At 42.0% G+C, this 24338-nt stretch overlaps 1 protein-coding gene and 1 long non-coding RNA gene across 6 annotated transcripts in view; both read right to left on the bottom strand.

Annotated features, from left to right (window-relative positions):
* The window catches only part of LOC139757411 (uncharacterized), a 158133-nt gene extending 144732 nt beyond the window's left edge, over positions 1–13401 (bottom strand). For both annotated transcript variants that reach the window (XR_011714622.1, XR_011714621.1), the window contains exon 1: positions 13242–13401. This is a non-coding gene — a long non-coding RNA (uncharacterized lncRNA). The remainder of the gene's footprint in view (positions 1–13241) is intronic.
* Positions 13402–22983: 9582 nt separating this feature from the next.
* LOC139757412 (eukaryotic initiation factor 4A-I-like) overlaps positions 22984–24338 on the bottom strand; it is a 28978-nt gene continuing 27623 nt past the window's right edge. For 2 of the 4 annotated variants that reach the window (XM_071677888.1, XM_071677886.1), the window contains 2 exons: positions 23936–24085; positions 22984–23026 (listed from right to left, as the gene is read on the bottom strand). In XM_071677888.1, the coding sequence (XP_071533989.1) occupies positions 23941–24085 (145 nt within the window). In that variant the 3' untranslated portion in view covers positions 22984–23026; positions 23936–23940. Of the gene's footprint in view, positions 23027–23123; positions 24086–24338 lie in introns of those variants that run through there. The other 2 variants (XM_071677887.1, XM_071677884.1) reach the window with 1 other exon arrangement.

Genomic DNA, 24338 nt, shown 5'->3' on the forward strand with positions numbered 1-24338 from the left:
CAAAAACTCTCATGTCTATGCCACAGGGTGCTTCCAGACACCAAGTGTCACTATGTTACACACACACATACACACAAGAACTCTTATGTCTGTGCCACATTCTGCACACTACACTCACACAGATGCCAAAAGGTCACTCTATTACACAGACAAAAACTGCTACGTCTGTACCGCAGGGTGTGCATGTTAGACTCAAACACACGACAAAAGATTACTATGCTACACAGACAAGGACTTGTGTGTGTTTCTTGGCGGAAGGTTAAAGACACTGTGTACCAAAGTGTAGGAAAGACCTCCAAACGAGAAAAAAAAATATATATATATTCTTTTTCTAAAACCATTTTTTTTCAAGTTTTTAAACTTATCTCAAACCTTAATATCCACGATCATATAAGTTTACGAGACTCTCATTTATATAATCATATAGTCATTTGCATACCATGGCTTATAAGTATATCGTAGAGAAATAATGAGGTTCGTTAAGCACAGATGAAACACAAGAGACTTCAAGGACATGAAACACAATGTATACATCATCAAACAGACAGACAGATAGGGAAACAGACAGATAGATAGACAGAAAGACAGACGGACAGACAGATACATAGATAAACAGGTAGACAGACATAGAGATAGATAGATAGACAAACAGACAAGTAGACAGATATATAGAAAAACAGACAGACAGACAGATAGATAGACAGACATATAGATAGACAGACAGACATATAGACAGACAGACAGACAGATAGGTAGACAGACATATAGATGGATAGACAGACAGATAGATAGACAGACAGACAGACAGACAGACAGACAGATAGATAGATAGATAGATGGATAGATAAACAGATAGATAGATAGATAGATAGATAGACATGACGGTGTAAAACTGGTGGTTCAGTGGAAGCCATCGTCAAAAAGGAAAAAAATAATAATGTTGAAACCAAGTCCAACTGTGGCTATAGACGGATCTCAACACGGCATACAACTGATGGCTTTGACACTGTCATTGTACAACTTTTACAATTAGTTAGGACGCGCGGAGTACGTGTGGCGGGGAGTGGATGGGGAGAGTGGTGATTGCAGGTGGGGAGTATAAGTGGACGGGGAGAGAGAGTGGTGACTGCAGGTGGGGAGTATAAGTGGATGGGGAGAGAGAGTGGTGATTGCAGGTGGGGAGTATAAGTGGATGGGGAGAGGGGTTGGTGACTGCAGGTGGGGAGTATACGTGGATGGGGAGAGTGGTGACTGCAGGTGGGGAGTATAGTGATTGGGGAGAGAGAGTGGTGACTGCAGGTGGGGAGTATAAGTGGATGGGGAGAGTGGTGGTGACTGCAGGTGGGGAGTATACGTGGATGGGGAGAGGGGTTGGTGACTGCAGGTGGGGAGTATAAGTGGATGGGGAGAGTGGTGACTGCAGGTGGGGAGTATAGTGATTGGGGAGAGAGAGTGGTGACTGCAGGTGGGGAGTATAAGTGGATGGGGAGAGTGGTGACTGCAGGTGGGGAGTATAAGTGGATGGGGAGAGAGAGTGGTGACTGCAGGTGGGGAGTATAAGTGGATGGGGAGAGAGAGTGGTGACTGCAGGTGGGGAGTATAGTGATTGGGGAGGGTGAAGACTGGCTAACAGCTGATGAATAATGATTCTGCATAATGAATATCATGATGAATATGATTATAATGAATATAATGATAATAATGAGTACAATGAGTATAATTAACATGATTATAATGAGCATAATGATGAATATGGTATACAAAGAGTATAATGATGAATATGATTATAATGAGCATAATGATGAATATGGTCTACAATGAGTATAATGATATGATTATAATGAGCATAATGATGAATATAATGATCATACAGAAGGGGATGGGTATAGTGGCAGTGAGTGATGAATAAGATGACTCAAAAGGAACACGATTCACTGTGAATGACGATGAATGGGATGGCTTCCAAATGATGACCCTTACACACATTGGTGATAAGTACGACCAGCACTGGATGTATGATGATGATGATGATTAATTGATCATGTGATGACTAACTGATGTGATGACTAATTGATGATGATGACTAATTGATCATGTGATGACTAACTGATGATGATGATGACTAATTGATCATGTGATGACTAAATAATGATGATGACTAATTGATCATGTGATGACTAAATAATGATGATGACTAATTGATCATGTGATGACTAATTGATCATGTGATAACTAATTGATCATGTGATGACTAATTGATCATGTGTTGACTAACTGATCATGTGATGACTAATTGATCAAGGGATGACTAATTGATCATGGGACGACTAATTGATCATGGGATGACTAATTGATCATGTGATGACTAGCGGCCGATGGGAAGGGATGAATGACCATAACGAATTCCAAAGACAAAATTAATCGTTTTCTACCAGACTTATTAATCTCATTTTCTCCTGTGATTGATGATGTCCGAAGTGAATTAATGACCTTGATCATATCACCACATTACCCGCCCATATATGGGCATTACACACACACACACACACACACACACACACACACACAAGGCACATACAAGCACATAGACAAAGGCACATAAAACTAACCTCGTCCTTATACATATATATATACTAAACACACACGTACAGAGGACATCCACCTACAGGTTTACGTACCACTAGATTAGGTCGGCAGGGGAGAGAGAGAGAGAGAGAGAGAGAGAGAGAGAGAGAGAGAGAGAGAGAGAGAGAGAGAGAGAGAGGCCCCCCCCCTTCCTCCTCCAAGCGGACCTGCATTTTCTACGTAAGTTCCCCCAGCAAGTGCACTCGTTTTCTGTTTCCTATGCGGGCGAGAGATCCAGTTTGCACGCACCATTAAAACCACTCCTCACTTTCTTAAACCCTCCCCAAACATATATAGATATATATATATATATATATATATATATATATATATATATATATATATATATATATATATATATATATATATATATATTATATGATAACGGAAAAGCTATGTTTTCTTCCCGTGGGAGGAAAAAACACACGGGAAAAGAACATCACGACCACTGGGTTCTGTAAGAGATATATACCAACTCTCTCTCTCTCTCTCTCTCTCTCTCTCTCTCTCTCTCTGAATCATCATCATTTCGCCGACCTGAACCTCGTGTATAACACGTCTCATTACACGCGTCTCTCCCATTCACAGTCTCGATCTCGTAATTCTCAACCCCGAGACCCAGGCCTGAGGGACGCGTCCTTCAAAAACCCATCTGAATTTTCGGCCTCCATTAATAATCCAACGAGTAGATAGAATATATATATATATATATATATATATATATATATATATATATATATATATATATATATATATATATATATATATATATTCTTTCATACTATTCGCCATTTCCCGCATTAGCGAGGTAGTGTTAAGTACAGAGGACTGGGCCTTTGAGGGAATATCCTCACCAGGCCCCCTTCTCTGTTCCTTCCTTTGGAAAAAAAAAAAAAAAAAAAACATGGGGAGGATTTCCAGCCACCCGCTCCCTCCTCTTTTAGTCGCCTTCTACGACACGCAGGGAACACGCGGGAAGTATTCTTTCTCCCCTATCCCCAGGGATATATATATATATATATATATATATATATATATATATATATATATATATATATATATATATGGAGTCCCCTGTTGAAGCGGTTAGCGTTCCTGATCGTGAAGCAATCACGAGGGTCGAGGTATGGGTTCGAATCCTGGTTAACGCCAGTCGGTCCACAGTCAACCCAGCTGTTCATCCACCCCCTAGAAGGCTGGTCGATAAAATGGGTACCTGGCTCAGGCTATAGGGGCCCTTGCTTCCTCAGCTAACATAAAGAGTAGATATATCCCATATAGGGATAGAGACTGGTATCCCAGCGCGGGCAGGGAGCAAGGCAGGGGTTGGCATAGCTACAAGTTTGCTGGCGATTCCCGTACTATTATTGTGGGCCATGTCCGTCTGTCTGTCTGTTCCTGTATCTGTCGATGTTTCTCTGCATATGAGAATATGTCTGACTATATTATCTACTTGTATATTATCTACTAGTATATTATCATAGAGAAATTAGAATGCTAATGCTTACGAAGGCAAGACTTATTCATAGAACAAAGCTCTTCAAAAAAGGGGTTCAAATATTGAATTCATTTAGTCTTAGAACAGACCAAGGATGGTAGCAGGAAAATATATGACGCCTTCACTAAATACTTTCTCTAGACACACAAAGAGATGAAATAATTCAGGTTAAGTGAGGGTGTGTATCCGTTAACAAATGTACTAAAAAAAGATACAAGCAAATATATTCACTGTTGAATTAATTGATCCACGGAGCAACAATGAACAATGAAACAAAATGAAATGACTGGAAATTCTTCTTTTTTTCAAGAAAATAAAGAAAAAAACAAGTTAGGGGCCGACAATATAAGCACAACAGCTCGTAAAAAAAAATCTAGAGTAAAAAACAAAAAAAAATTGGTTGTTCTGGATTCTTAAGAAAGTAATAGAAAAGAAATGAATTAGAACGTTTTAAGGTCGAAAAAACACAGCCACTACTCCAGTATACACACACACTATTTGTACAAAGGTTTTGCATTAATTTCCTATATAAACTGATATTCAAAAAATCTTTTTTTTTGCTATTTTTTCCTAAATATAATAAATGGTGAAATGAGGGAGACTGGCGAATTTCTAGAGCTTGAAAAGATGATTAATGACAGCATTTAATAATGAGATAATGACGTAGGTGATTTTTATTACACGTACGGGATGATGAGAAGGGACAGGATATATGAATTACACACAGGTCGTTCGGCTGTGCTCAAGGGTCGTACCGTCGTGCTCAAGGGTCGTACCGTCGTGCTCAAGGGTCGTACCGTCGTGCTCAAGGGTCGTATCGTCGGGCTCAAGGGTCGTATCGTCGTGCTCAAGGGTCGTATCGTCGTGCTCAAGGGTCGCACCGTCGTTCTCAAAGGATATAGGACCATCAACAAAGAAACTAGGCAATTATCTAGAATAATGTCCCAATAATTCAAATATTTTCGAGATAAATATACACTAATGATTCAAGAAACAGTTCACCTATGTTTAACTTAAGAGCAGATTCACTATACATTGCCACGTCATACATTATATAAGCAACGAAGGCAACGTGCGTGGATCTCACAACAACAAAAAATGGTAGGAATCGAACCGGTAACAATGACTGCGGAACGCTGAACCACAGAAAAGACCCCGACATTCAACACAAGACGCAATTCAGGACACCACATTTCAGAGAAAAGTTCTAAACACCTAAATCGAAGAATTCACAACTATAACTTGGGTTATAGGGAAAATATAACGTAATAATAGATGGGTGACTATATGAATATGGAATGGGGGGGTTGTCTACATTTTGAAAAGTTCTGACATCGGCTGGAAAAGATATATGCCACCCAATTTCATTAAAAAAAAGAAATCCCATTTGCGAAACTTTTGTGTTGAAGTATAAGGCTAAAGTAAATTAATGACGTATTATATGTTCACGAGGAATGGGAGGAAGGGAACTATGGAACTGTTATTTCATAACCATCAGGGAACAGAACCCTGAGATGTATATGGGTCATATAAACATCTGTAAACACAGATTAATGTTTTGGCATGTCGTACATTGCTGGGACATACCACAATCCTCATTGGCACGTAGTATGACATAGCGTAATACACACATTATACACACGAACGCACTTGTAAACTCGCACAAACAGACACACATAAGTGTATAATCTCTTCGTGCGTAATACCTCTCTCTCTCTCTCTCTCTCTCTCTCTCTCTCTCTCTCTCTCTCTCTCTCTCTCTCTCTCTCTCTTACCTCTTGAAGAAGACGTCCTCAGAAAAAAGAAGTAATTAATAATCTTTAGAGTCTTGCTGACTCTGGGAGGATCATGATAATAATTATATGCAACGAAAATGGGGTTCGGTACAGGTAAATCTGAAAGGTAAATGTGAAAAAGAAAAAAACAGGAGAAGGACAAATGAAATTATTGCCTGCGATGTTTGAGAGGTTGGAGGAGGGTAGTAGAAAATGAGGTTTGGTTCAGGTAAATTTGAAAGGTAAATGTGAAAAAGAAAAAAAACCAGTTGAAAGACAAATGAAATTATTGTCTGCGATGTTTGAGAGGTTGGAGGAGGGTAGTAGAAAATGGGGTTGAGGACACGAGTGAACATGGTCAGACGATATTACGAAAAATGGGAAAAGGTTCTGTGAGATCATGGAAGAGAAGATGGTAAGGGGGACACGTATGGCTATGGAGAGACGGTGCTCCGGACCTGGAAAAGAGGAAGACCACAACAGGAAGAGCCTGGAGAGGACATGGAAGAGGACACGCCTGGACACTGTGGCCAAGGACTCGGGCATGGAAGGGGAGTGGAAGAGCTGGTGGGAGAGAGAGAGAGAGAGAGAGAGAGAGAGAGAGAGAGAGAGAGAGAGAGAGAGAGAGAGAGAGAGAGAGAGAGAGAGAGAAACACCGCTAGACCACGAAATATTCTTTCCGTGTGTCGTGGGAAAGGGGTAGTTCCTTCAGATGGAAGGGGGGATCGACGGCGACGAACGCTTAAAACTACCCTTAAGTAGCCATAGGGAAAGAGGAGGAGAGAGAAAGAATACGACCCACGTATTATCCTGCGTGTCTCAGAGAGCAATTACTGGTAGAAGGAGCGAGCAGGGGAGGGGGGGGGGGGGCTTACGTTAGAGGGGGGGGTAATCCTCTCTACCTGTGTTACAGCCCTCTAAAAGTAAGCAATGGGGAAGTTCTCAAAAAGACGACGAGGGGGGGGGGGGAGAAAAGAGGTAGAGTTCCTTCCAATGAGCCGTTTTCCAGGGGACGTGGCTTACCACCTGGGCGCCGTAAGAGCCCAATAAAGGGATCCTGGCGATTACCAAAACATGGCATCCTTATGCAGGATCGCCGTCTAAATCTATGTTCGGCAAGACACCCCTTTTTCCTTTACCCTTTCTAAACCTCTTTACGTTCAAACACATCCTCTCTCTCTCTCTCTCTCTCTCTCTCTCTCTCTCTCTCTCTCTCTCTCTCTCTCTCTCTCTCTCTCTCTCTCTCCATGAAACAAGATGTCGAAGAGCGAGCGGTACGTGCCAGCCCAGCCATTTCGGCAAAAGGCTCTTCGCAAGTACCTAAAGGCAAGTACTCGCTCTCAAATTGCACCTAACACTTGAGAACACGTCACTCACACGAGTAGTTCTTTGGAAGATCATATTTCCCTGCGGTGGGCGCTACGCGCTAGCCTGTGGCTACAATCTCGTCGTTAGCATTCATAAGTACAAACTACTATCTCCCCTACACATAACACAACTCCATCAACCGTATGCCCTTCCTCCCTTTTTTCCCCCCATCCTCAAATAAAATCTTCGACCGTGTCTACACACTACATGTCATCCCCAACTCTTTTTTTTTTCTTTTTTCCCCCAACTATCCCTCTCCCTTCTATCCAGTGTGTGTGTGTGTGTGTGTGTGTGTGTGTTCCCCCCCCCCCCCCAGAATTTCTACAGTCCTCGCTCAGTTCATTCTTCTATCGCTAGTGCCACCTGTGGAAAAAAAAGAGGAGGGGGCGGGGGTGAAAAGTTTGCTGTCGAGTATTCCAGACTTTCTATTTCAAACACATATTTCACTTGTATTGCTTCTGGATGCCAGCAGGTCTTCCAGTATGGTTCCCCCACATTCCCTGGACTGCTGCTGGATGCCACCAGCTCTTCCAGTAAGGCTCTTCCACATTCCCTGGACTGCTGGATACTACCAGGTCTTCCAGTAAGGCTCCTCCCCATTCCCTGGACTGTTGGATGCCAGCAGGTCTTCCAGTAAGGCTCATCCACATCCCCTGTACTGCTTCTGGATGCCATCGGGTCTTCCAGTATGGTTCCCCAATATTCCCTGGACTGCTGGATGCCAGCAGGTCTTCCAGTAAGGCTCTTCCACATTCCTTAGACTGCTGGATACTACCAGGTCTTCCAGTAAGGCTCCTCCACATTCCCTGGACTGCAGGATGCCAGCAGGTCTTCCAGTAAGGCTCTTCCACATTCCCTGGACTGCTGGATACTACCAGGTCTTCCAGTAAAGCTCTTCCACATCCCCTGGACCGCTTCCGGATGCCACCAGTCCTTCCAGCCAGGTCCTTCCATAACTCTAACATACTAACCTCTTTCACTGCCTTTTTTCCAGGATTCCAGCACTCTACCTTACCCTCGGAATACTCTCCAATTCCTTCTTGCCCAGCAGAACCCCTAAATAATCCGACAAACCACGAAAATACTACAAATAATATTTCTAACTCTATACTTTTCTGTTAATTAGATTCCAGGCTCAGATTTCCTCCTGACGAAGACAATCACATCGCTTTTGTAATGATAGCTCATTAGGTTCTTATTCTGCTGGGTTATCGAACCCCCTGTACTCTTTTTCGAGTGGGAGATCGAACCCCATGTCCTTTCCTGGTGAGTTATCGAACCCACGTCTTCTTGTGTTCAGGTAGGCTGTCGAATCCATGATATGCCCAGGTGTAGCTACTTGTTTCATTGAAACAACCAATCATAGCCTGCAGTTACTTAGTAATTAAAACAGCTAATTGCAGTTTGCAGTTAAATGTTTTGCTTTAATATATTCATTAGAACAACTATTTAGTCTATAGTAATTAATGCTTTGCCCTATTTTATTAATCTTTTCAAGTAATTACAACCTGCAATTACTTACGTTTGGCCCAATTTCATTACTCACGACATCCAATTACAATCGTTTTGTCAATACTGAAAGGGAACTCGATGGGATATTCAAATCACTTGCAAAATCTAAAATTTCTAATTACCTTCCTCTCCATATTGCCAGTTTGACTTTGATTTTGAACAGCTTTGAAAGGGCACCGAGTGACACTGATTACGGGACCTGTAATCACAATCACCTTAAGGTTGGAGACCCTTAATACTTACTCCTGATAATGGTCTTTATAGACATGCGGGTTTAAAAACCTTTTTTTTCTGGCTAAATGATGGTGCTCAGGAAACTTAAAAGACCGAGTTGTGGCACTCAGTGACCCAGAGTTACCCTTATGGCACTCAAGTGTGATCTAGAGTTATCCTTGTGGCACTCAGTGTGATCCAGCGTTGCCATTGTGGCACTCAGTGTGATCCAGCGTTGCCACTGTGGCACTCAGTCATCCAGAGTTACCCTTGTGGCACTCAATATCTACAGCTACCTTGTGGCAATCAGCAAGCTCTGTTATCAACCCATAAAATTCAGTGACATCGCGTGTTGATGAGGCGTTCCTGTGACTTCTGTTTCTCATCTGTGGTACACAGTGACGTCCAAAATTCACCTGTGTTATTCAGTGACATCCAATATTCACCTGGAGGTATTCAGTGACATCCAATATTCGCCAGTAATATTCAGTGACATCCAATGTTCACCTGAGGTATTCAATAACATCCAATATTCACCTGTGATACAGACATCCAATATTCACTTGTATTCGGTGACATCCAATATTCACCTGTGCTACACAGTGATATCCAATATTCACCAATGGTATTCAGTGACATTCAATACTCATCTGGGGTATTCGGTGACATCTAATATTTGCTTGACGTATTCAGTGAGATCCATTATTCACCTGTGGTATTCAGTGACATCCAATATTCATCTGAGGTATTCAGTGACATACAATATTCACCTGAGGTATTCACTGACATACAATATTCCCCCGTCGTATTCAGTGACATCCAATATTCACCTGTAGTATTCGGTGACATCCAATATTCGCCTGTGGTATTCAGTAACACCCAATATTCACCTGTGGTATTCAGTGACATCCAATATTCACCTGAGGTATTCACTGACATACAATATTCGCCTAAGGTATTCAGTGACGTCCAATATTCACCTGAGGTATTCAGTGACACCCAACGTTCACCTAAGGTATTCCGTGACATCCAATATTCACCACTCTGTGACATCAGCTGTCGAGGCACAGCGTCGAGTGACATCAGATATCGACCTGTCGCCATTGGCAACCTCCGTTGCCATTTCTCTGAGTTCTGTCGCGTGAGAGGTACTCAGCAGAAACAACCACCAACCACCTCCTCCTCTCTCTCGAACTCTGGACGAACCACCCCACCTGTTGCACTCAAATTATGACTACGCCAGAGGCCAGGGAGGGGGGGGGAGTGGGGTCAGGTGGACCCAGTTTGATGCTGACCTGTTGCACTTGGGTCCCTTCTGACTTCATAGACTCGACAGACTCAAGCCTGGTCCAAGCTGCACTCAAGTCCCCATCTGGCGGAACAGACTCGAGGACAAGATAGACTCAAGTCTGGTCTAAGCTGCACTCAAGTCCCCATCTGGCGGCACACACTCAAGGACAAGATAGACTCAAGCCTGGTCCAAGTTGCACTCAAGTCCTCATCTGGCGGCACAGACTCGAGGACAAGATAGACTCAAGCCTGGTCCAAGTTGCACTCAAGTCCCCATCTGGCGTCATAGACTGGAGGACAAGATAGAGTGTGAGTGTCTGGCCCCTCACCTGTTGCACTCGTAGTGCCAGCCTCAAGAGCACTGGACCGTGGGGAGCTTGGCAGCTCCCTGGCACTAACCTGTTGCACTCAAGTGATGGGCTGGAGTCTACACAGTGCCGCTCGGCAACCACACTCAATCTACGGCATTTGTTAACCTGTGATGTGGATGCATAGAATGGGTCATCTAAGGTCAACTCTGCGGCACAAAGCCTACGTCTGTCCCTCACATGTGGCACTGTGACCTCTGGGCTTGAGCTGAGGTACTGTGACCTCTGGGCTTGAGCTGAGGTACTGTGACCTCTGGGCTTGAGCTGAGGCACTGTGACCTCTGGGCTTGAGCTGAGGCACTGTGACCTCTGGGCTTGAGCTGAGGCACTGTGACCTCTGGTCTTGAGCTGGGGCACTGTGACCTCTGGTCTTGACCTGTGGCACTGCGATATCTGGGTTTGAGCTGGGGCACTGTGACCTCTGGTCTTGACCTGTAGCACTGTGACCTCTGGTCTTGACCTGTGGCATTGTGACCCTCTGCTCCTGACCCGTGTCACCGTCATCTCTGGTCATGACCTGTGGCACTGTGAACTCTAGTCCTGACCTGAGGCAAGTGACCTCTGGTCCCGACCTGAGGCATAGTGACCGTCTATCCTGACCTGTCCTACTATTGCAATGACCATTATGCTTGATCTGGCCTGGCACTGAGACTCTCAGGGTTATAAGGTCGTGACCTGAGACCCCCAGGGTCATAAGGTCGTGACCTGAGACACCCAGGGTTATAAAGACGTGACCTGAGACCCCCAGGGTTATAAGGTCGTGACCTGAGACCCCCAGGGTTATAAAGACGTGACCTGAGACCCCCAGGGTTATAAGGTCGTGACCTGAGACCCCCAGGGTAAGGTCGTGACATGAGACCCCCAGGGTTATAAAGACGTGACCTGAGACCCCCAGGGTTATAAGGTCGTGACCTGAGACCCCCAGGGTTATAAGGTCGTGACCTGAGACCCCCAGGGTTATAAAGTCATGACCTGAGACCCCCAGGGTTATAAGGTCGTGACCTGAGACCCCCAGGGTTATAAGGCTGCTGGACCCGGGTATAGATGACTGACCCCAGGGTATAAAGGTCGTGACCTGAGACCCCCAGGGTTATAAGTCGTGACCTGAGACCCCAGGGTTATAAGGTCGTGACCTGAGACCCCCAGGGTTATAAGGTCGTGACCTGAGACCCCCAGGGTTATAAGGCTGTGACCTGAGACCCCTAGGGTCATAAAGACGTGACCTGAGACCCCCAGGGTCATAAAGTCGTGACCTGAGACACCCAGGGTTATAAAGACGTGACCTGAGACCCCCAGGGTCATAAGGTCGTGACCTGAGACCCCTAGGGTCTAAGTGACTGAACCCTAGGGTCAAAGACGTGACCTGAGACCCCCAGGGTCATAAAGTCGTGACCTGAGACCCCCAGGTTATAAGGTCGTGACCTGAGACCCCCAGGGTCATAAAGACGTGACCTGAGACCCCCAGGGTCATTAGGCCGTGACCTGAGACCCCCAGGGTCATTAGGTCGTGACCTGAGACCCTCAGGGTTATAAGGTCGTGACCTGAGACCCCAGGGGCATAAAGTCGTGACCTGAGACCCCCAGGGTCATTAGGTCGTGACCTGAGACCCTCAGGGTCATTAGGTCGTGACCTGAGACCCTTAGGGTTATAAGGTCGTGACCTGAGCCCCAGGGTCATAAGGTCGTGACCTGAGACCCTCAGGGTTATAAGGTCGTGACCTGAGACCCTTAGGTTTATAAGGTCGTGACCTGAGACTCACAGGGTCATAAAGTCGTGACCTGAGACCCCCAGGGTCATTAGGTCGTGACCTGAGACCCTTAGGGTTATAAGGTCGTGACTTGAAACACTCAGTAACCTTAAGAGTGCATCCACAACCTCGACCAATTAAAAGAAAAGGGGGGGAGGGGTCGTCTTAAACCCATGTACTCGACGTAAACGATCGTCGTATATCATCGACGCACACTCGACGCATGGAACAGGCAACGTGCACCGACGTAAAACGCATTTGGCTACGAGTTCGACGCATGTGGGAAGTTGGGTACGTCCATTTGGACGTTCTAATCGAACGCATCTGGCCAACAATTTACGCCTGTAGCCACTAACGTACGCATTTGCTGGCCAACAATGTACGCATTCGGACACCAGCATACGCATTTGGACCTAAACGTACGCATTTGGACACCGACGTACGCATTTGGCCAAATCGGATTTCACGATGGCAATCGACAAGACTCGACATTATGACGCTCGGTCGACGTGCGGACGCTCAAAGCTTCAGGTTTGGCGTAAGCTGTAAAGCTTTGGAACCCCGACCATTTACGCTTCAGCTTAGTCTCGGCAGACGCATTCGACCACAAACTCGACGCGACCACGGCATTCGACGACACCCCCCCCCCCCCTTAAGACAGGGAGGAGATAAATTCTTCCTCCACAACCCAGCCATAAAATGACTTTCCTTACCAAACCTTACCAATCCTTCAGTCACGGCAATCCGGTCCCAATCGCTTTCCCAACCTCCATACAAACCCGATCCAATAGGGGAAAGTACTCGACCCCATTTTAGAAATGAGGATAACGCTCATTCAGCTTACCAGCCAAGCAATTAGCCAATGTAATGGCCCTTTCCCGGCTTAGTGGGGGAGGTGTGGTAGTAGCGTGGTTCAAGGAAAGAGGGGGTTGGTTGGTTGTTTCAGAGCCAGGGCATGAGCGGGCTGGTTACGGGCGCGGGGAGGGTCGGCGGCGTCACGGAGTTTCCGTCACAGGGTCAAAGTGCAGACTGGCGCCAGGCTATAAGGGAGGTCGGGGGCGACGAGGGGGTTGCCAGAGGCCGCCGGATAGACCCCGGGGCTTCCTGCGCGCGCTGCGAGAGTCGTAAGCGGGTGGGAAACAATTGTTTTCTAACCCCCCCAAGAAGACGACCACCTGGTCTTTACGACCACAGTTGAAGAAGGCGACCCCCTTCTTTTTTTTAACGACCGCTTTTGAAGACGACCTCTTTTCTTGCGACTACTTTTCAAGAAGACGACCTCTTTTTTTACTACTTTTGAAATGGACCTTCCTTTTCTTTTAAGGTGGACGCAGAACTACTACGACGGACGTAGAATAACGTACGATCGAAATAGCTAGAGAATGGGTGTGAGCGAATATGGCCTTTTATGTTCATGGCGCTACTTCGCTACCGCGGAAAACGGCGATCCAGTAGCAAAAGACGAAAAAGAACGTGGAAGAAGAAGAAGAAGAAGAACAAGAAGAAAATGATGATGAAGAAGAAGAAGAAGAAGAAGAAGAAGAAGAAGAAGAAGAAGAAGAAGGAGAAAAAGGAGAAGAAGAAGAAGAAGCTGATGATGATGAGGAGGATGAAGAGGAATAATAATAATAATAATAATAATAAAAATAATAATAATAATAATAATAATAATAATAATAATAATAATAACAACAACAACAATAATAATAACAATATTCCGAAGGCGATTTAACTGTTAATATTTACAAAATATAAAAGCCAGGCTCGCGACTCTTTCATATACACTACCAAAGCGAATTGAATTTCTCTGTCTACTGAACAAGGCAAACATGTTACGTGTTCAACGCATCATTACTTCGTTTTACGACCCTATATCGACGCAATCCCAGCTCGCTGGAGTGCCGTAGCGTTCTCATGGGATAATAGTTAATCATCTATCGTGTGAACAGTCTATCTGTTGCCTAGTGCCGTAGCGTTCTCCTGGGATAAGTTAATTATCTATCGTATGAACAGTCTATCTGTTGCCTAGTGCCGTAATGTTCTCCTGGGATAATAGTTAATTATCTATCGTATGAACAATCTATCCGTTATCATTTACACGGATTCTTTTTTTAACTGAATCGTGTTAAATCTTCTTATTCTTATAAAAAAAAAAATTTTTGCGCTTGAGCAAATTTTCCTGATTTGTTTTTCCCTCTTGGTCTGCAAGTTCATATATATATATATATATATATATATATATATATATATATATATATATATATATATATCATCCCTGGGGATAGGGAAAAAGGATACTTCCCACGTATTCCGTGCGTGTCGTAGAAGGCGACTAAAAGGGGTAGGGAGCGGGGGGAGGCTGGAAATCCTCCCCTCTCGTTTTTAATTTTCCAAAAGAAGGAACAGAGAAGGGGGCCAAGTGAGGATACTCCCTCTAGGGCTCAGTCCTCTGTTCTTAACGCTACCTCCCTAACGCAGGAAATGGCGAATATGTATGAAATATGTGCTGGTGTGGATCAAAAAAAAAAAGTTAACTTGGAAAAAAAGGTTCACTCTTGGGGGTTTGGCTTCGTTGCGAACTGAGGATTTAAGACGTGAAAGCCCATCTAATGACCACGGTTGCCTAGAGAAGGATCAGCTTCTTACCTTTTAACGAAATAAGATTTTCTGACGAAAGTGAAGATGTCCAACTCAACGTAAAATAGTTAACGACCTCTTTGAAATACATAACACTCGTTGGATTGTCCGGCTGAAATAGATCCAGCTACTACTATTAATCAGGCATACCCCATATATTAATCATCAGTCCCTTAATCTTGATCAATTACACCATCTGGAGACAGAAGAACCTTCAATTCATCACGAAGTACGGGCAAATCACTAGTATTTCCACACGTTTATCTAATCCTGAATTAGTTTTAGTCTACCCTTAAATATTAATAACGAATTTACTGCAGAAAATGGGCCGAGAGTTGCAAGGCGATTCAGACTTAAATATTAAAAAAGGCTGTGTTTGAACGCGTGACGTACTGCCCCTGAACTCGTCCCTAACTATCGTCCGAAGTTCGTGTTTGGGTTAGTCGATATTGGAGGAGTCAGTGTGACCAACCCCACTCCCATTCTCTCTCGGTGTTTGCCTTACTCTGTTTGTCTTCCTAGTTCCAGTAACTTTTCCCTCGTGTTCTGGAGTGACGTCACATTGCAAGGCAATAGAGGGGTCGATTTATCTATCTAAGCTACTTTGGGTCAACATTACAACCTAGCCAGCCTATAAGCCATAGAATTTGCCTATACGAAAATTCTCATAATGAAAAGTCAGTGGTTTATGGCGAGTTGAAGTAAAGATAACCTGGCAAGCTTATATATCAAGCAACACAGTGAGGTAATCGTAAGGTAATCTAGAATAAGACGGGATGGCTATGGCTGACGTGGATTTAAGCGGAATTACCTTAAATGGGCTTCGGTAGGGTTAGCCTCCCACAAAGCACTCAAGGAGGGCAGACCCGAGCTAGTGTGAGGCTGGGTCAACAATGGTCCGGCGCCTTAGCGAGAGAGAGAGAGAGAGAGAGAGAGAGAGAGAGAGAGAGAGAGAGAGAGAGAGAGAGAGAGAGAGAGAGAGAGAGAGAACGCTGTTCCTCAAACCCACTAACCCCCCTCCCCCCCAAACCAGGATTCACATATTCATATAGAGAATCTCTCGTCCAGTGCAGATTCCCCAATTACGTGGCCGGCTATTATTATATCTCGACGAATTCCTCAATAGAATGAGGCACTAATAGCCCAGATGCCTCAAATACTAATCGAGATTTGTTATCGGAATCCGGTGCTGTTACTTCATTTTTCACCATTCGTTTCCGCAACTTGATATTTCTGGTATATATATATATATATATATATATATATATATATATATATATATATATATATATATATATATGATCGTGTATGATCTTATAAGACGAAATAATGTATAAACTCAAGGAACATTCCTTCCAAGAGTCCTTCATATCCCAGCTGCTGATTGGAGTGCAGCCGTGGAAGGCGCATGAAAGGTCATGTGTGTGTGTGTGTGTGTGTGTGTGTGTGTGTTACAGTAAGTTTTGTAAAACTGCTGGCTACTGGCAGGAAGCAAACGAAGAATTGCCTAACCACTCATATACACATATGTATACATAAACGCCCATACACGCACATATACATATCAACATATACATACATATACACATACACAGACATATACATATATACATATGTACATATTCATACCTGCTGATCCACTATGATTCCGAGGGGTTCACAAAACATCAATACCACAGGAAAAGCATAAGAACATCTTCCCAATCTTTCTTCAATTTACCAGCAGAAATTTGCAGCGTCGTGGAACATTGAATTAGAATTCCCTCCCATTAACGTTTGTCTGAGTCTGATTAGGTTTTCGAAGAATATTCCCAATCGCTGTATTCGTCCATTTCTCGCTGCCTGGCGCTGTGAAAGGCAAGGAACAATATCCACCAGTTTAAAAGCAGATGCAGGAGAGCTTAGCTGTCTCCTGAAGCTTCTTATTTATTGTAAGCAGCAACCATTAATCAGGCCAACCAATTCTCCGTTGACAGGCTATTCTCTCTCACTGACTAAAAGATGATTAATCAATCACTGGACTACGTGAAGACTTGGGGGGGGGGGGGGGGGGGGGAATATTTACACACCAGAATGAAGCTTTTCTTTTTTCTTTTCTTTTTGGAAACATAGGTTATGTGAACATGCGTATGGATGAAGAGCATATTCTCATCAACTAGCTCTTGTTTTCCTTTCTCTTTCCCTATTATTCTTCCCTGAATACCACCATATACTCCAATTTTGGTCTAGGCTTCGCGATCTCTCTGCCCTTCCCCGAGCATTTTACCCCGAATAAAGAGGAATTTCGTCAAAAATATGGAAAAACTGTATCAAATCATCTTGGAAGACCGACAGCATTCAGTTTGGATAACTAGTTATTTACATATGGCCATGTTATTCTTGGAAACAAAAAAAATATTATACTATTTCCATATGACGTATTTCCACAGGAATCTTGGCGGGCAGTGGCGACCCTCTCCCGCTTCCTGGGTCGTTCAATAACATGGCTCCATCAATCACTGACAACTGACAATTTAACCTATAAGATGCAGTTGCAATATCGCTGCTTCTTTTTTTTTTTTTTTCTTAGCAAACAACCTAAGTTAACCGTCATTCAACCTTAACCCCAAACTTGCAAGAACATTAATTTTCTAATAAACGCAAACATTACATAATTTTCAGGTGTCTTTAACTTAATTCTTTTCTAACCAAAACCTATTAACATGAACTTTATAAAGCTTTCCACTTCCTAGCCTTATTAAAATTTTAACACTGCTGCGCGAAATTACGCAGTCTGCCAATTCAGCACATAATAAAGCTTATAAAACACGAACATAGTTTCTCTTTTCAGTTTAAATGATATAAAAAGCTTCATCATCTGCGTATAACACCACTTTTTCTTTCCCATAAACCTTCTCGAATGAATGAGAAGCGCAGAGTCAAAATTAATTTGGATTATCATTTTGCAACCATGGCTCTACGGTATGTGACTGAACCATATATCAAAATGACTCAGCATGTCTTATCCCCTAAGTTTCTCTTTGAAATATCATTAAAGTTAGAATTTTGAATTGACTGAAGCTCAAAGTTTCTCTAATTTTGAATTGATTGAAGCTCAAAGTTTCTCTATATTTCTTATGGCTCTGGAAAGCTGCCTCTCCAGCCACCACAAAAGACATTAGACATTGTGGCAACAATTTACAATACTAGTTTAAAACATGGAAACAAGAGCATTTGCATATATAAATATGTTAAGGGACTTTTCTTAATTTTCTCCCCGAACGTAACATATTACATATAAACTCAATTAACTTAAAAATTGTGATAATTGAGAACAACCATGTCCTGTTTAATGTATATTTTTTAATAAGCTGTTCATCTCGATAAATGAAAACTCATATCTACCTCAAAATACTCGAAACCACTGCAAAAAAAAGAAAAAAACATCTTGATGTTTACCTCATATAGTCAGCCATTTGCATTAGTAAATAATTTTACCCCGAGTGATAAACACCTTCAACTGACCATTTCTCATTATTTAAAACTTAATCATACACCATTACTTACCTAGTGAGTGTGTTCTGGTGGTGTGTGTTCAGTTTCCACAGTGGTGAAGGCAACAGGTGTTCAAGATTACAAAAATTAGGGATATATGGGATCAACACAGCCACTCAACCCACTCCTTCCACCTGATCTACCATTGGCGGGAAAATTCGACTCAATTAACTGCCTAAATAAATCAGTTTTTTCCACACAAAAAAACAATTTCAATGCCAATCACGCTTATGAAGGTTGAATGTAACATTTTCATAAGTAACCTAATTTTTTTTCACCATATAAGATTATTCCCCAACGTTTTACAGTCTACAAGTTGTCATACGAAAGTTACTGTTCATCGAATTCATTTTCACTTATAAATTATGTTAGTTAAGTTCAACTGCCACTATCAACAGTACACGTAATACATTATTATTTATGGCTATCTCTGGTCTATTTGTATAAGCAAGAGTGAGCTTATTTTCAAAAGATTCGTGGTCTAGTAGGGAATTTCAAGGTCAAATTCTAACCATTAAATTAAGCCTGCTTAAGGAATTTACGATTCTATTATTTCGGCCAAAGTATTTGGAACCACAAACGCAATTACCGGCTCAAAGTGACTCCTTAACCTAATGTATGCATTTTTATTTCCGGCAAAGTATTGGGGAATCACTGACGCAATTAATGGCCAAAAGTGACAACGTAATATACGCATTTCCGAGTATTTGTGCGCAAAATTGATCTTAAACATTTGTTTGTTATTAAGCTGCATAAGCATCTACTTGTGATAATGAAATTTAATAGTCAGCCGTTATCAGTACAATAAAAGTTACGTCTTACACATTCTTTAACATCAGTTCGCCGTTTCCCTCGTTACCGAGAAAGCGCCAGGAACAGACGAAGAATGGCCTCATTAGCTCAATTGTTTATAGAATCGTCTTGTACAATGCACTGAAGCCACAGCCCCATACACCACCAGGTCCTACAGAACCTTTCCGCGAGTTCCCCAGTCAGGGGGGGGGGGGGTTGTGTGAGGACAATAAAACAAATGAGTACGTCAATGAAAGGGGTAAGGGCAAGTGGCAACAAGTAACGATGAGGTTAGATGGAGCGAGTATTTAGAAGGATTGGTAAATGTTTGATAGGTTGGAAAATGTGGGGAGTTTATGTCTGGGTGGTATGCGGAGTCATGACATGTGGATATATCAATGCAGGAGGGTGAAAGGCGTCATGACATACGGACATGACCATGCAGGTGGGTGAATGGCGTGCAAGGGATAGGATAAATTGGAATTATGTAGTAAGCTGGATAGACGTTCTATCACCGGGCTGACCCACATGTTAAGCATCCACAGCAAACCATGATAAGGTCTGTGAGGCCTGTTTGCGATTAAGTTGTTTTCGGTGCATTATACAGATCCAGAGAATAGGTGCGAGCAGATGCGGCCTTTCTTCGCCTGTTGATCAAGTATGAAATATTTTTATCATACTTGATATCAAAGAGCCAACAAAATTGCATGAACAAACATGGCTGCACGTCTGACTTCACATGCCCCTGGGCTTCTGTTTACAGTAATTTGGGGGAAATCTTAAAAACTTACATCTATTTGTAAGAGACTTGTGACTTTTGCTAGTCTTCTCTCAATTCAAAATGTACAAAGCTGCTTCATGTATGCCTTTTTTTTTTCATTATAAATGCATAAAACTAATAGTAGAACAAGACTTGAGTACATTGCTCTGTGATCTCAATCTCCTGGACAAATATAACCAATATCACTTTTCCTTGCATTCATAATCCATAAAAAGATTCAATGTGCACTTATTACAGAGCACCGAATGTCTTTAAGTGACACATATGTTCAGAGAGACTTTACATGAAATCAAGCCCCAACGCTGACAGTATAGTAAAGAACTACAATTATGAGGGCAGACTCTTGAAGGGTTGTAGTACTTCTTTTCCATACAAAAAAATTTTCTATGCTGCAATATTTATATTTGTTCAAGTACTCACGAATGAGTAACAGTTATATGAGAACTTTCACGAGTCTTTCTTTCTTTCATGCCTCTTCACAGTTTTGCATGTTAGTGTGGCAGCACCAGGAACTGATGAATAAATGGCCTCATTCGCTCACATCCACTCTCTAGCTGTCATGCATAATGCACAGAAACTGCAGCATCTTATCCACACACAGGCCACAAACTCCAAGGCACAATTCATGTTATGTTTATTCTAATGGTAAGAATTTAGTAAAATGATACACAAAGGTGCAAGAATGGAAGAGAAGAAAGGATTAAGGAACATCATCATACTGCCAACTATAACCTATGCAGCAGAAACATGGATGTGAAGCGAGTCACAAAGGTCAAGAACCGAGGCTGTAGAAACGAGTTATTGGAGAGGAGCATGTGGTATGAAAAAATGAAGTAATATGGGGGGTGTATGAAAGATTTGGTACAGCCAGAAATGCAAAGGGAATGAATTATGGAGTGAGAGAGTTGGTGAAATGTATTACTTTGGGGTGGTTTGGGTACGTGGAAAGAAAGCGAGACGAGAAGTTTACAGTGCATAATAGTACGACTAAAAGTGTTGGTATAAGAAGAAACCTTTGACATGAGGAAACAGAGTGGTGAAGTGCTGGAGGGAAAGAAATGGGGGAAGAATGTGTGGAATGGTGCATACGAGGAAAGATGTAAGGAAAGGGTCAAGTGGTGACTTTCTTGCCTTACCCATTCCCTTGGGGAACTCCCTTTAGGGGGTGGCAATGGTTAAGTCTCCATAACTGGAGAACTCCAGTGTCACTTCTTAGCCTAAACACTGTGCCATCATGAAGGCAGTTATTAAAAAACACTGCTTTAAATAAAAAAAGGAGTCAGGCACACATGCACACACTGTGGATGTCTACAATCATTCTAAAATCCAACTTTTTCCTGCTTCAAATATTCTATCAAAGTCATCTACAATTTCTTAATCATCCTGGCCTTATTACACAAAGGTCTCTTCTACAACATTAAGTAACACACAAAAGTATGCATCATGTAAAATTCTTGTGCACACAAAAATCATATTCCTTCCATTCACCAGATGAGCTTCCTCTGTCCCTCCTAATCATCTCTCTCAAATACCTACCTTTATTTCTCTCAATTCTCTCTCAAGAAAACTGACAGTAAATTGACAGACATTACCTTTCAAACACAGCATCTTACTTTCAAAATCCTTTTCCTACACACATTCTTAATGCAATGTCCCTTTTTATCCAAATAATATTGATACAGCAAACAAAACTGCATCAACTATCAACTTATGTAACCTCTTTGCTCAACCTATGTTCCTTAATGCATAATTAAGATCCTTCTTCACTTTCATGTAATATAATGCACCAGCCATAAGGAAATTCAACAACCATGGTTACAATGAACTACCACATTTATCTTGAATCAGTAAATCATACCATCATTTTATCTCAAGCAATAATTCCATTACAAAAGCTGTGAACAACATTCAACTGGTTTTAAACTCATGGAATAAGTTTAATAAGCATGCCAACTTTAATTTTCTTCGGCAGTCATATTCACTCTGAGTTAGAAATACATCCAACCTTGACTTATAAGAACAGTGGTACTTGTGATGCATCGGTCAGTAAATATCTTTCCTAATTATTGTCAGCTTTATGCTCTCATCCATTTCAAATCACCAGTATTAACAATCATACTAAAAATGGCCCATCTCCTAAAAACTTTCTAAATCTAATAGATCTACTCAAAACCTGCTAAGTTCACTTGCTGCTTTTATATCACTCACCCACTTTAGAAAGCAAATTTCATTACAAAAAGAACTATTGCAAAACATCAGTTAACTTAAGAGTGAACTTTATCAAACAGAACAAGTTTTTGGAAGTTTCACTGTCTAGTAAAACCAAAACAAATTTCTACATGTTCCATGTGTGCCTTTTTTCAACGAGTTCCAATACTCTGTAAACAAGTGCTTAAAATATTTCAATGCAATGCTACTATAATTTCAAGAAAAAATACTGAATATACCTACTCTGAAGAAAGTCAAGAGAAGAATCTTCAAAATGTTACGTTAAACCCATGACTTAAACAAAAATTCCTACACAACTAAAGGACTGAATATAACAGTTCTGTAGATGGTACAAACTCCTACATATTTTAAAATATGAAGACCACCAACTATTCTCTCTCCAAGAGCTTCCTAACTACTGTCTGAAGAAACAATGCTATTAATCAAATTTTACACATTACAGCCATGTCATAACCTGCACTCACAAAATTATCATGATCTAAGTAAGATGTCCTCCAAGCGCCAACACACCTGCATATCTTTTTAAAACAAAACAAAACCAAAATAATTAAAGGCACCAAAATACTATAACAAGAAGGGATACTAAAAGGTAATAGGTAATTACACAAGCATGGTGACTTGGTGCTTTATTGACCGTGCATCACAGCTCTCATGACCTGGAAATACAAAAACTGAGTTAAATCTACTCTTCCCTTCCCAGTCATGAATAACTATCCCTATAAGGGATGTGATGAACCAATGAAAGGATCCTGGTATGGTGTTTACAAGTTTTATTAATAAATACACCAAGAGGGTTCATACAGTTTAACAAACATTTCCGACGATGTCTCTTTTGGATATAATATCCGTGCCATACACCTAATACTATCTTCCTTAAACAAATGAAAGCTATAGTAGATACAGTGATAATGTTATTGAAAAACTGAATTCTTATATCTGCTTTACTAGTGCATGTGCATTTAAAACTATATTTATTCCCCATACTTGTACCTATAACAAGTTGCTGGAATATGTAAAAGGTAGTAAATGTAAAGACTGACATGAAAAGGATATGTGATAAAGAGTAATAGAGAGAGCAGGAAAAGCAGAGAAGAGGATGAGGAAGAGGAAGAGAAAGAGAAAGATAGGCTGGGAGAGGGGTGGACAGGATGCCGCCGCTTTCTTAGAAAGGGTGGTTCTGTCTAAACCCTCTAGGCTTTTTTTCTTCACAATTATGTATAAATATCTTCACAAAATTAAAATAAAGGGCTTAAGCCCCTTTTAACTCTTATAACTAAAACTAACTACTGCTGGAAACCATGGAAAATACCTGGATATTCTCAATATACAGGCAATATAATGGTGTCCACCTGGCACCACAAGCTCAAATGGCAGGCTGATTTCAAATTCCAGGAGACACAGCTCAGACACTATTCCCGATTCAGATCAGAGGCGTCCAAGCTCTCAGAGTAGGATCACGATGCCAGCTCACAACTGGGGCAGGCAGCGCGTACAATCAAATAGCGGTAAAGACAGCACAGGTCAGAGCAACAACAACCGAGGCCTTATTGTTGCTATAATCTCACCTAGATTAAATCAAATCAGCCACATTCATGGGCATCTCTTCAATGGAGGTACGGTAATGCTCTTCAATGTCATGGAGAATTCTTGTGTCGTCAGCAGTCATAAAGTTAATAGCAACACCCTTTCGTCCAAATCGTCCACCACGGCCAATCCTGTAACAAAGTTTAATTGTACATGAAGAAGGTTCATCATTATAAACTCATCTGCAAATGAATATTCCCAAACTTTTGTTGATCTTTCACCACTCCAGTTCTACATGTTTCACCATATATAGCAAGTCCTTAAGTCTATAACAGAACAACTTCAATTCTTTCTTACAAAAATCAACTTTTTATCATTATTCACTATCCATCAAAGCAAAATACTAATTAGTGTATAGGTGTTTCAACTGTGATTAAACACCTC

Source organism: Panulirus ornatus, chromosome 26 (assembly GCF_036320965.1).
Source record: "Panulirus ornatus isolate Po-2019 chromosome 26, ASM3632096v1, whole genome shotgun sequence".
NCBI lineage: Eukaryota > Metazoa > Arthropoda > Malacostraca > Decapoda > Palinuridae > Panulirus > Panulirus ornatus.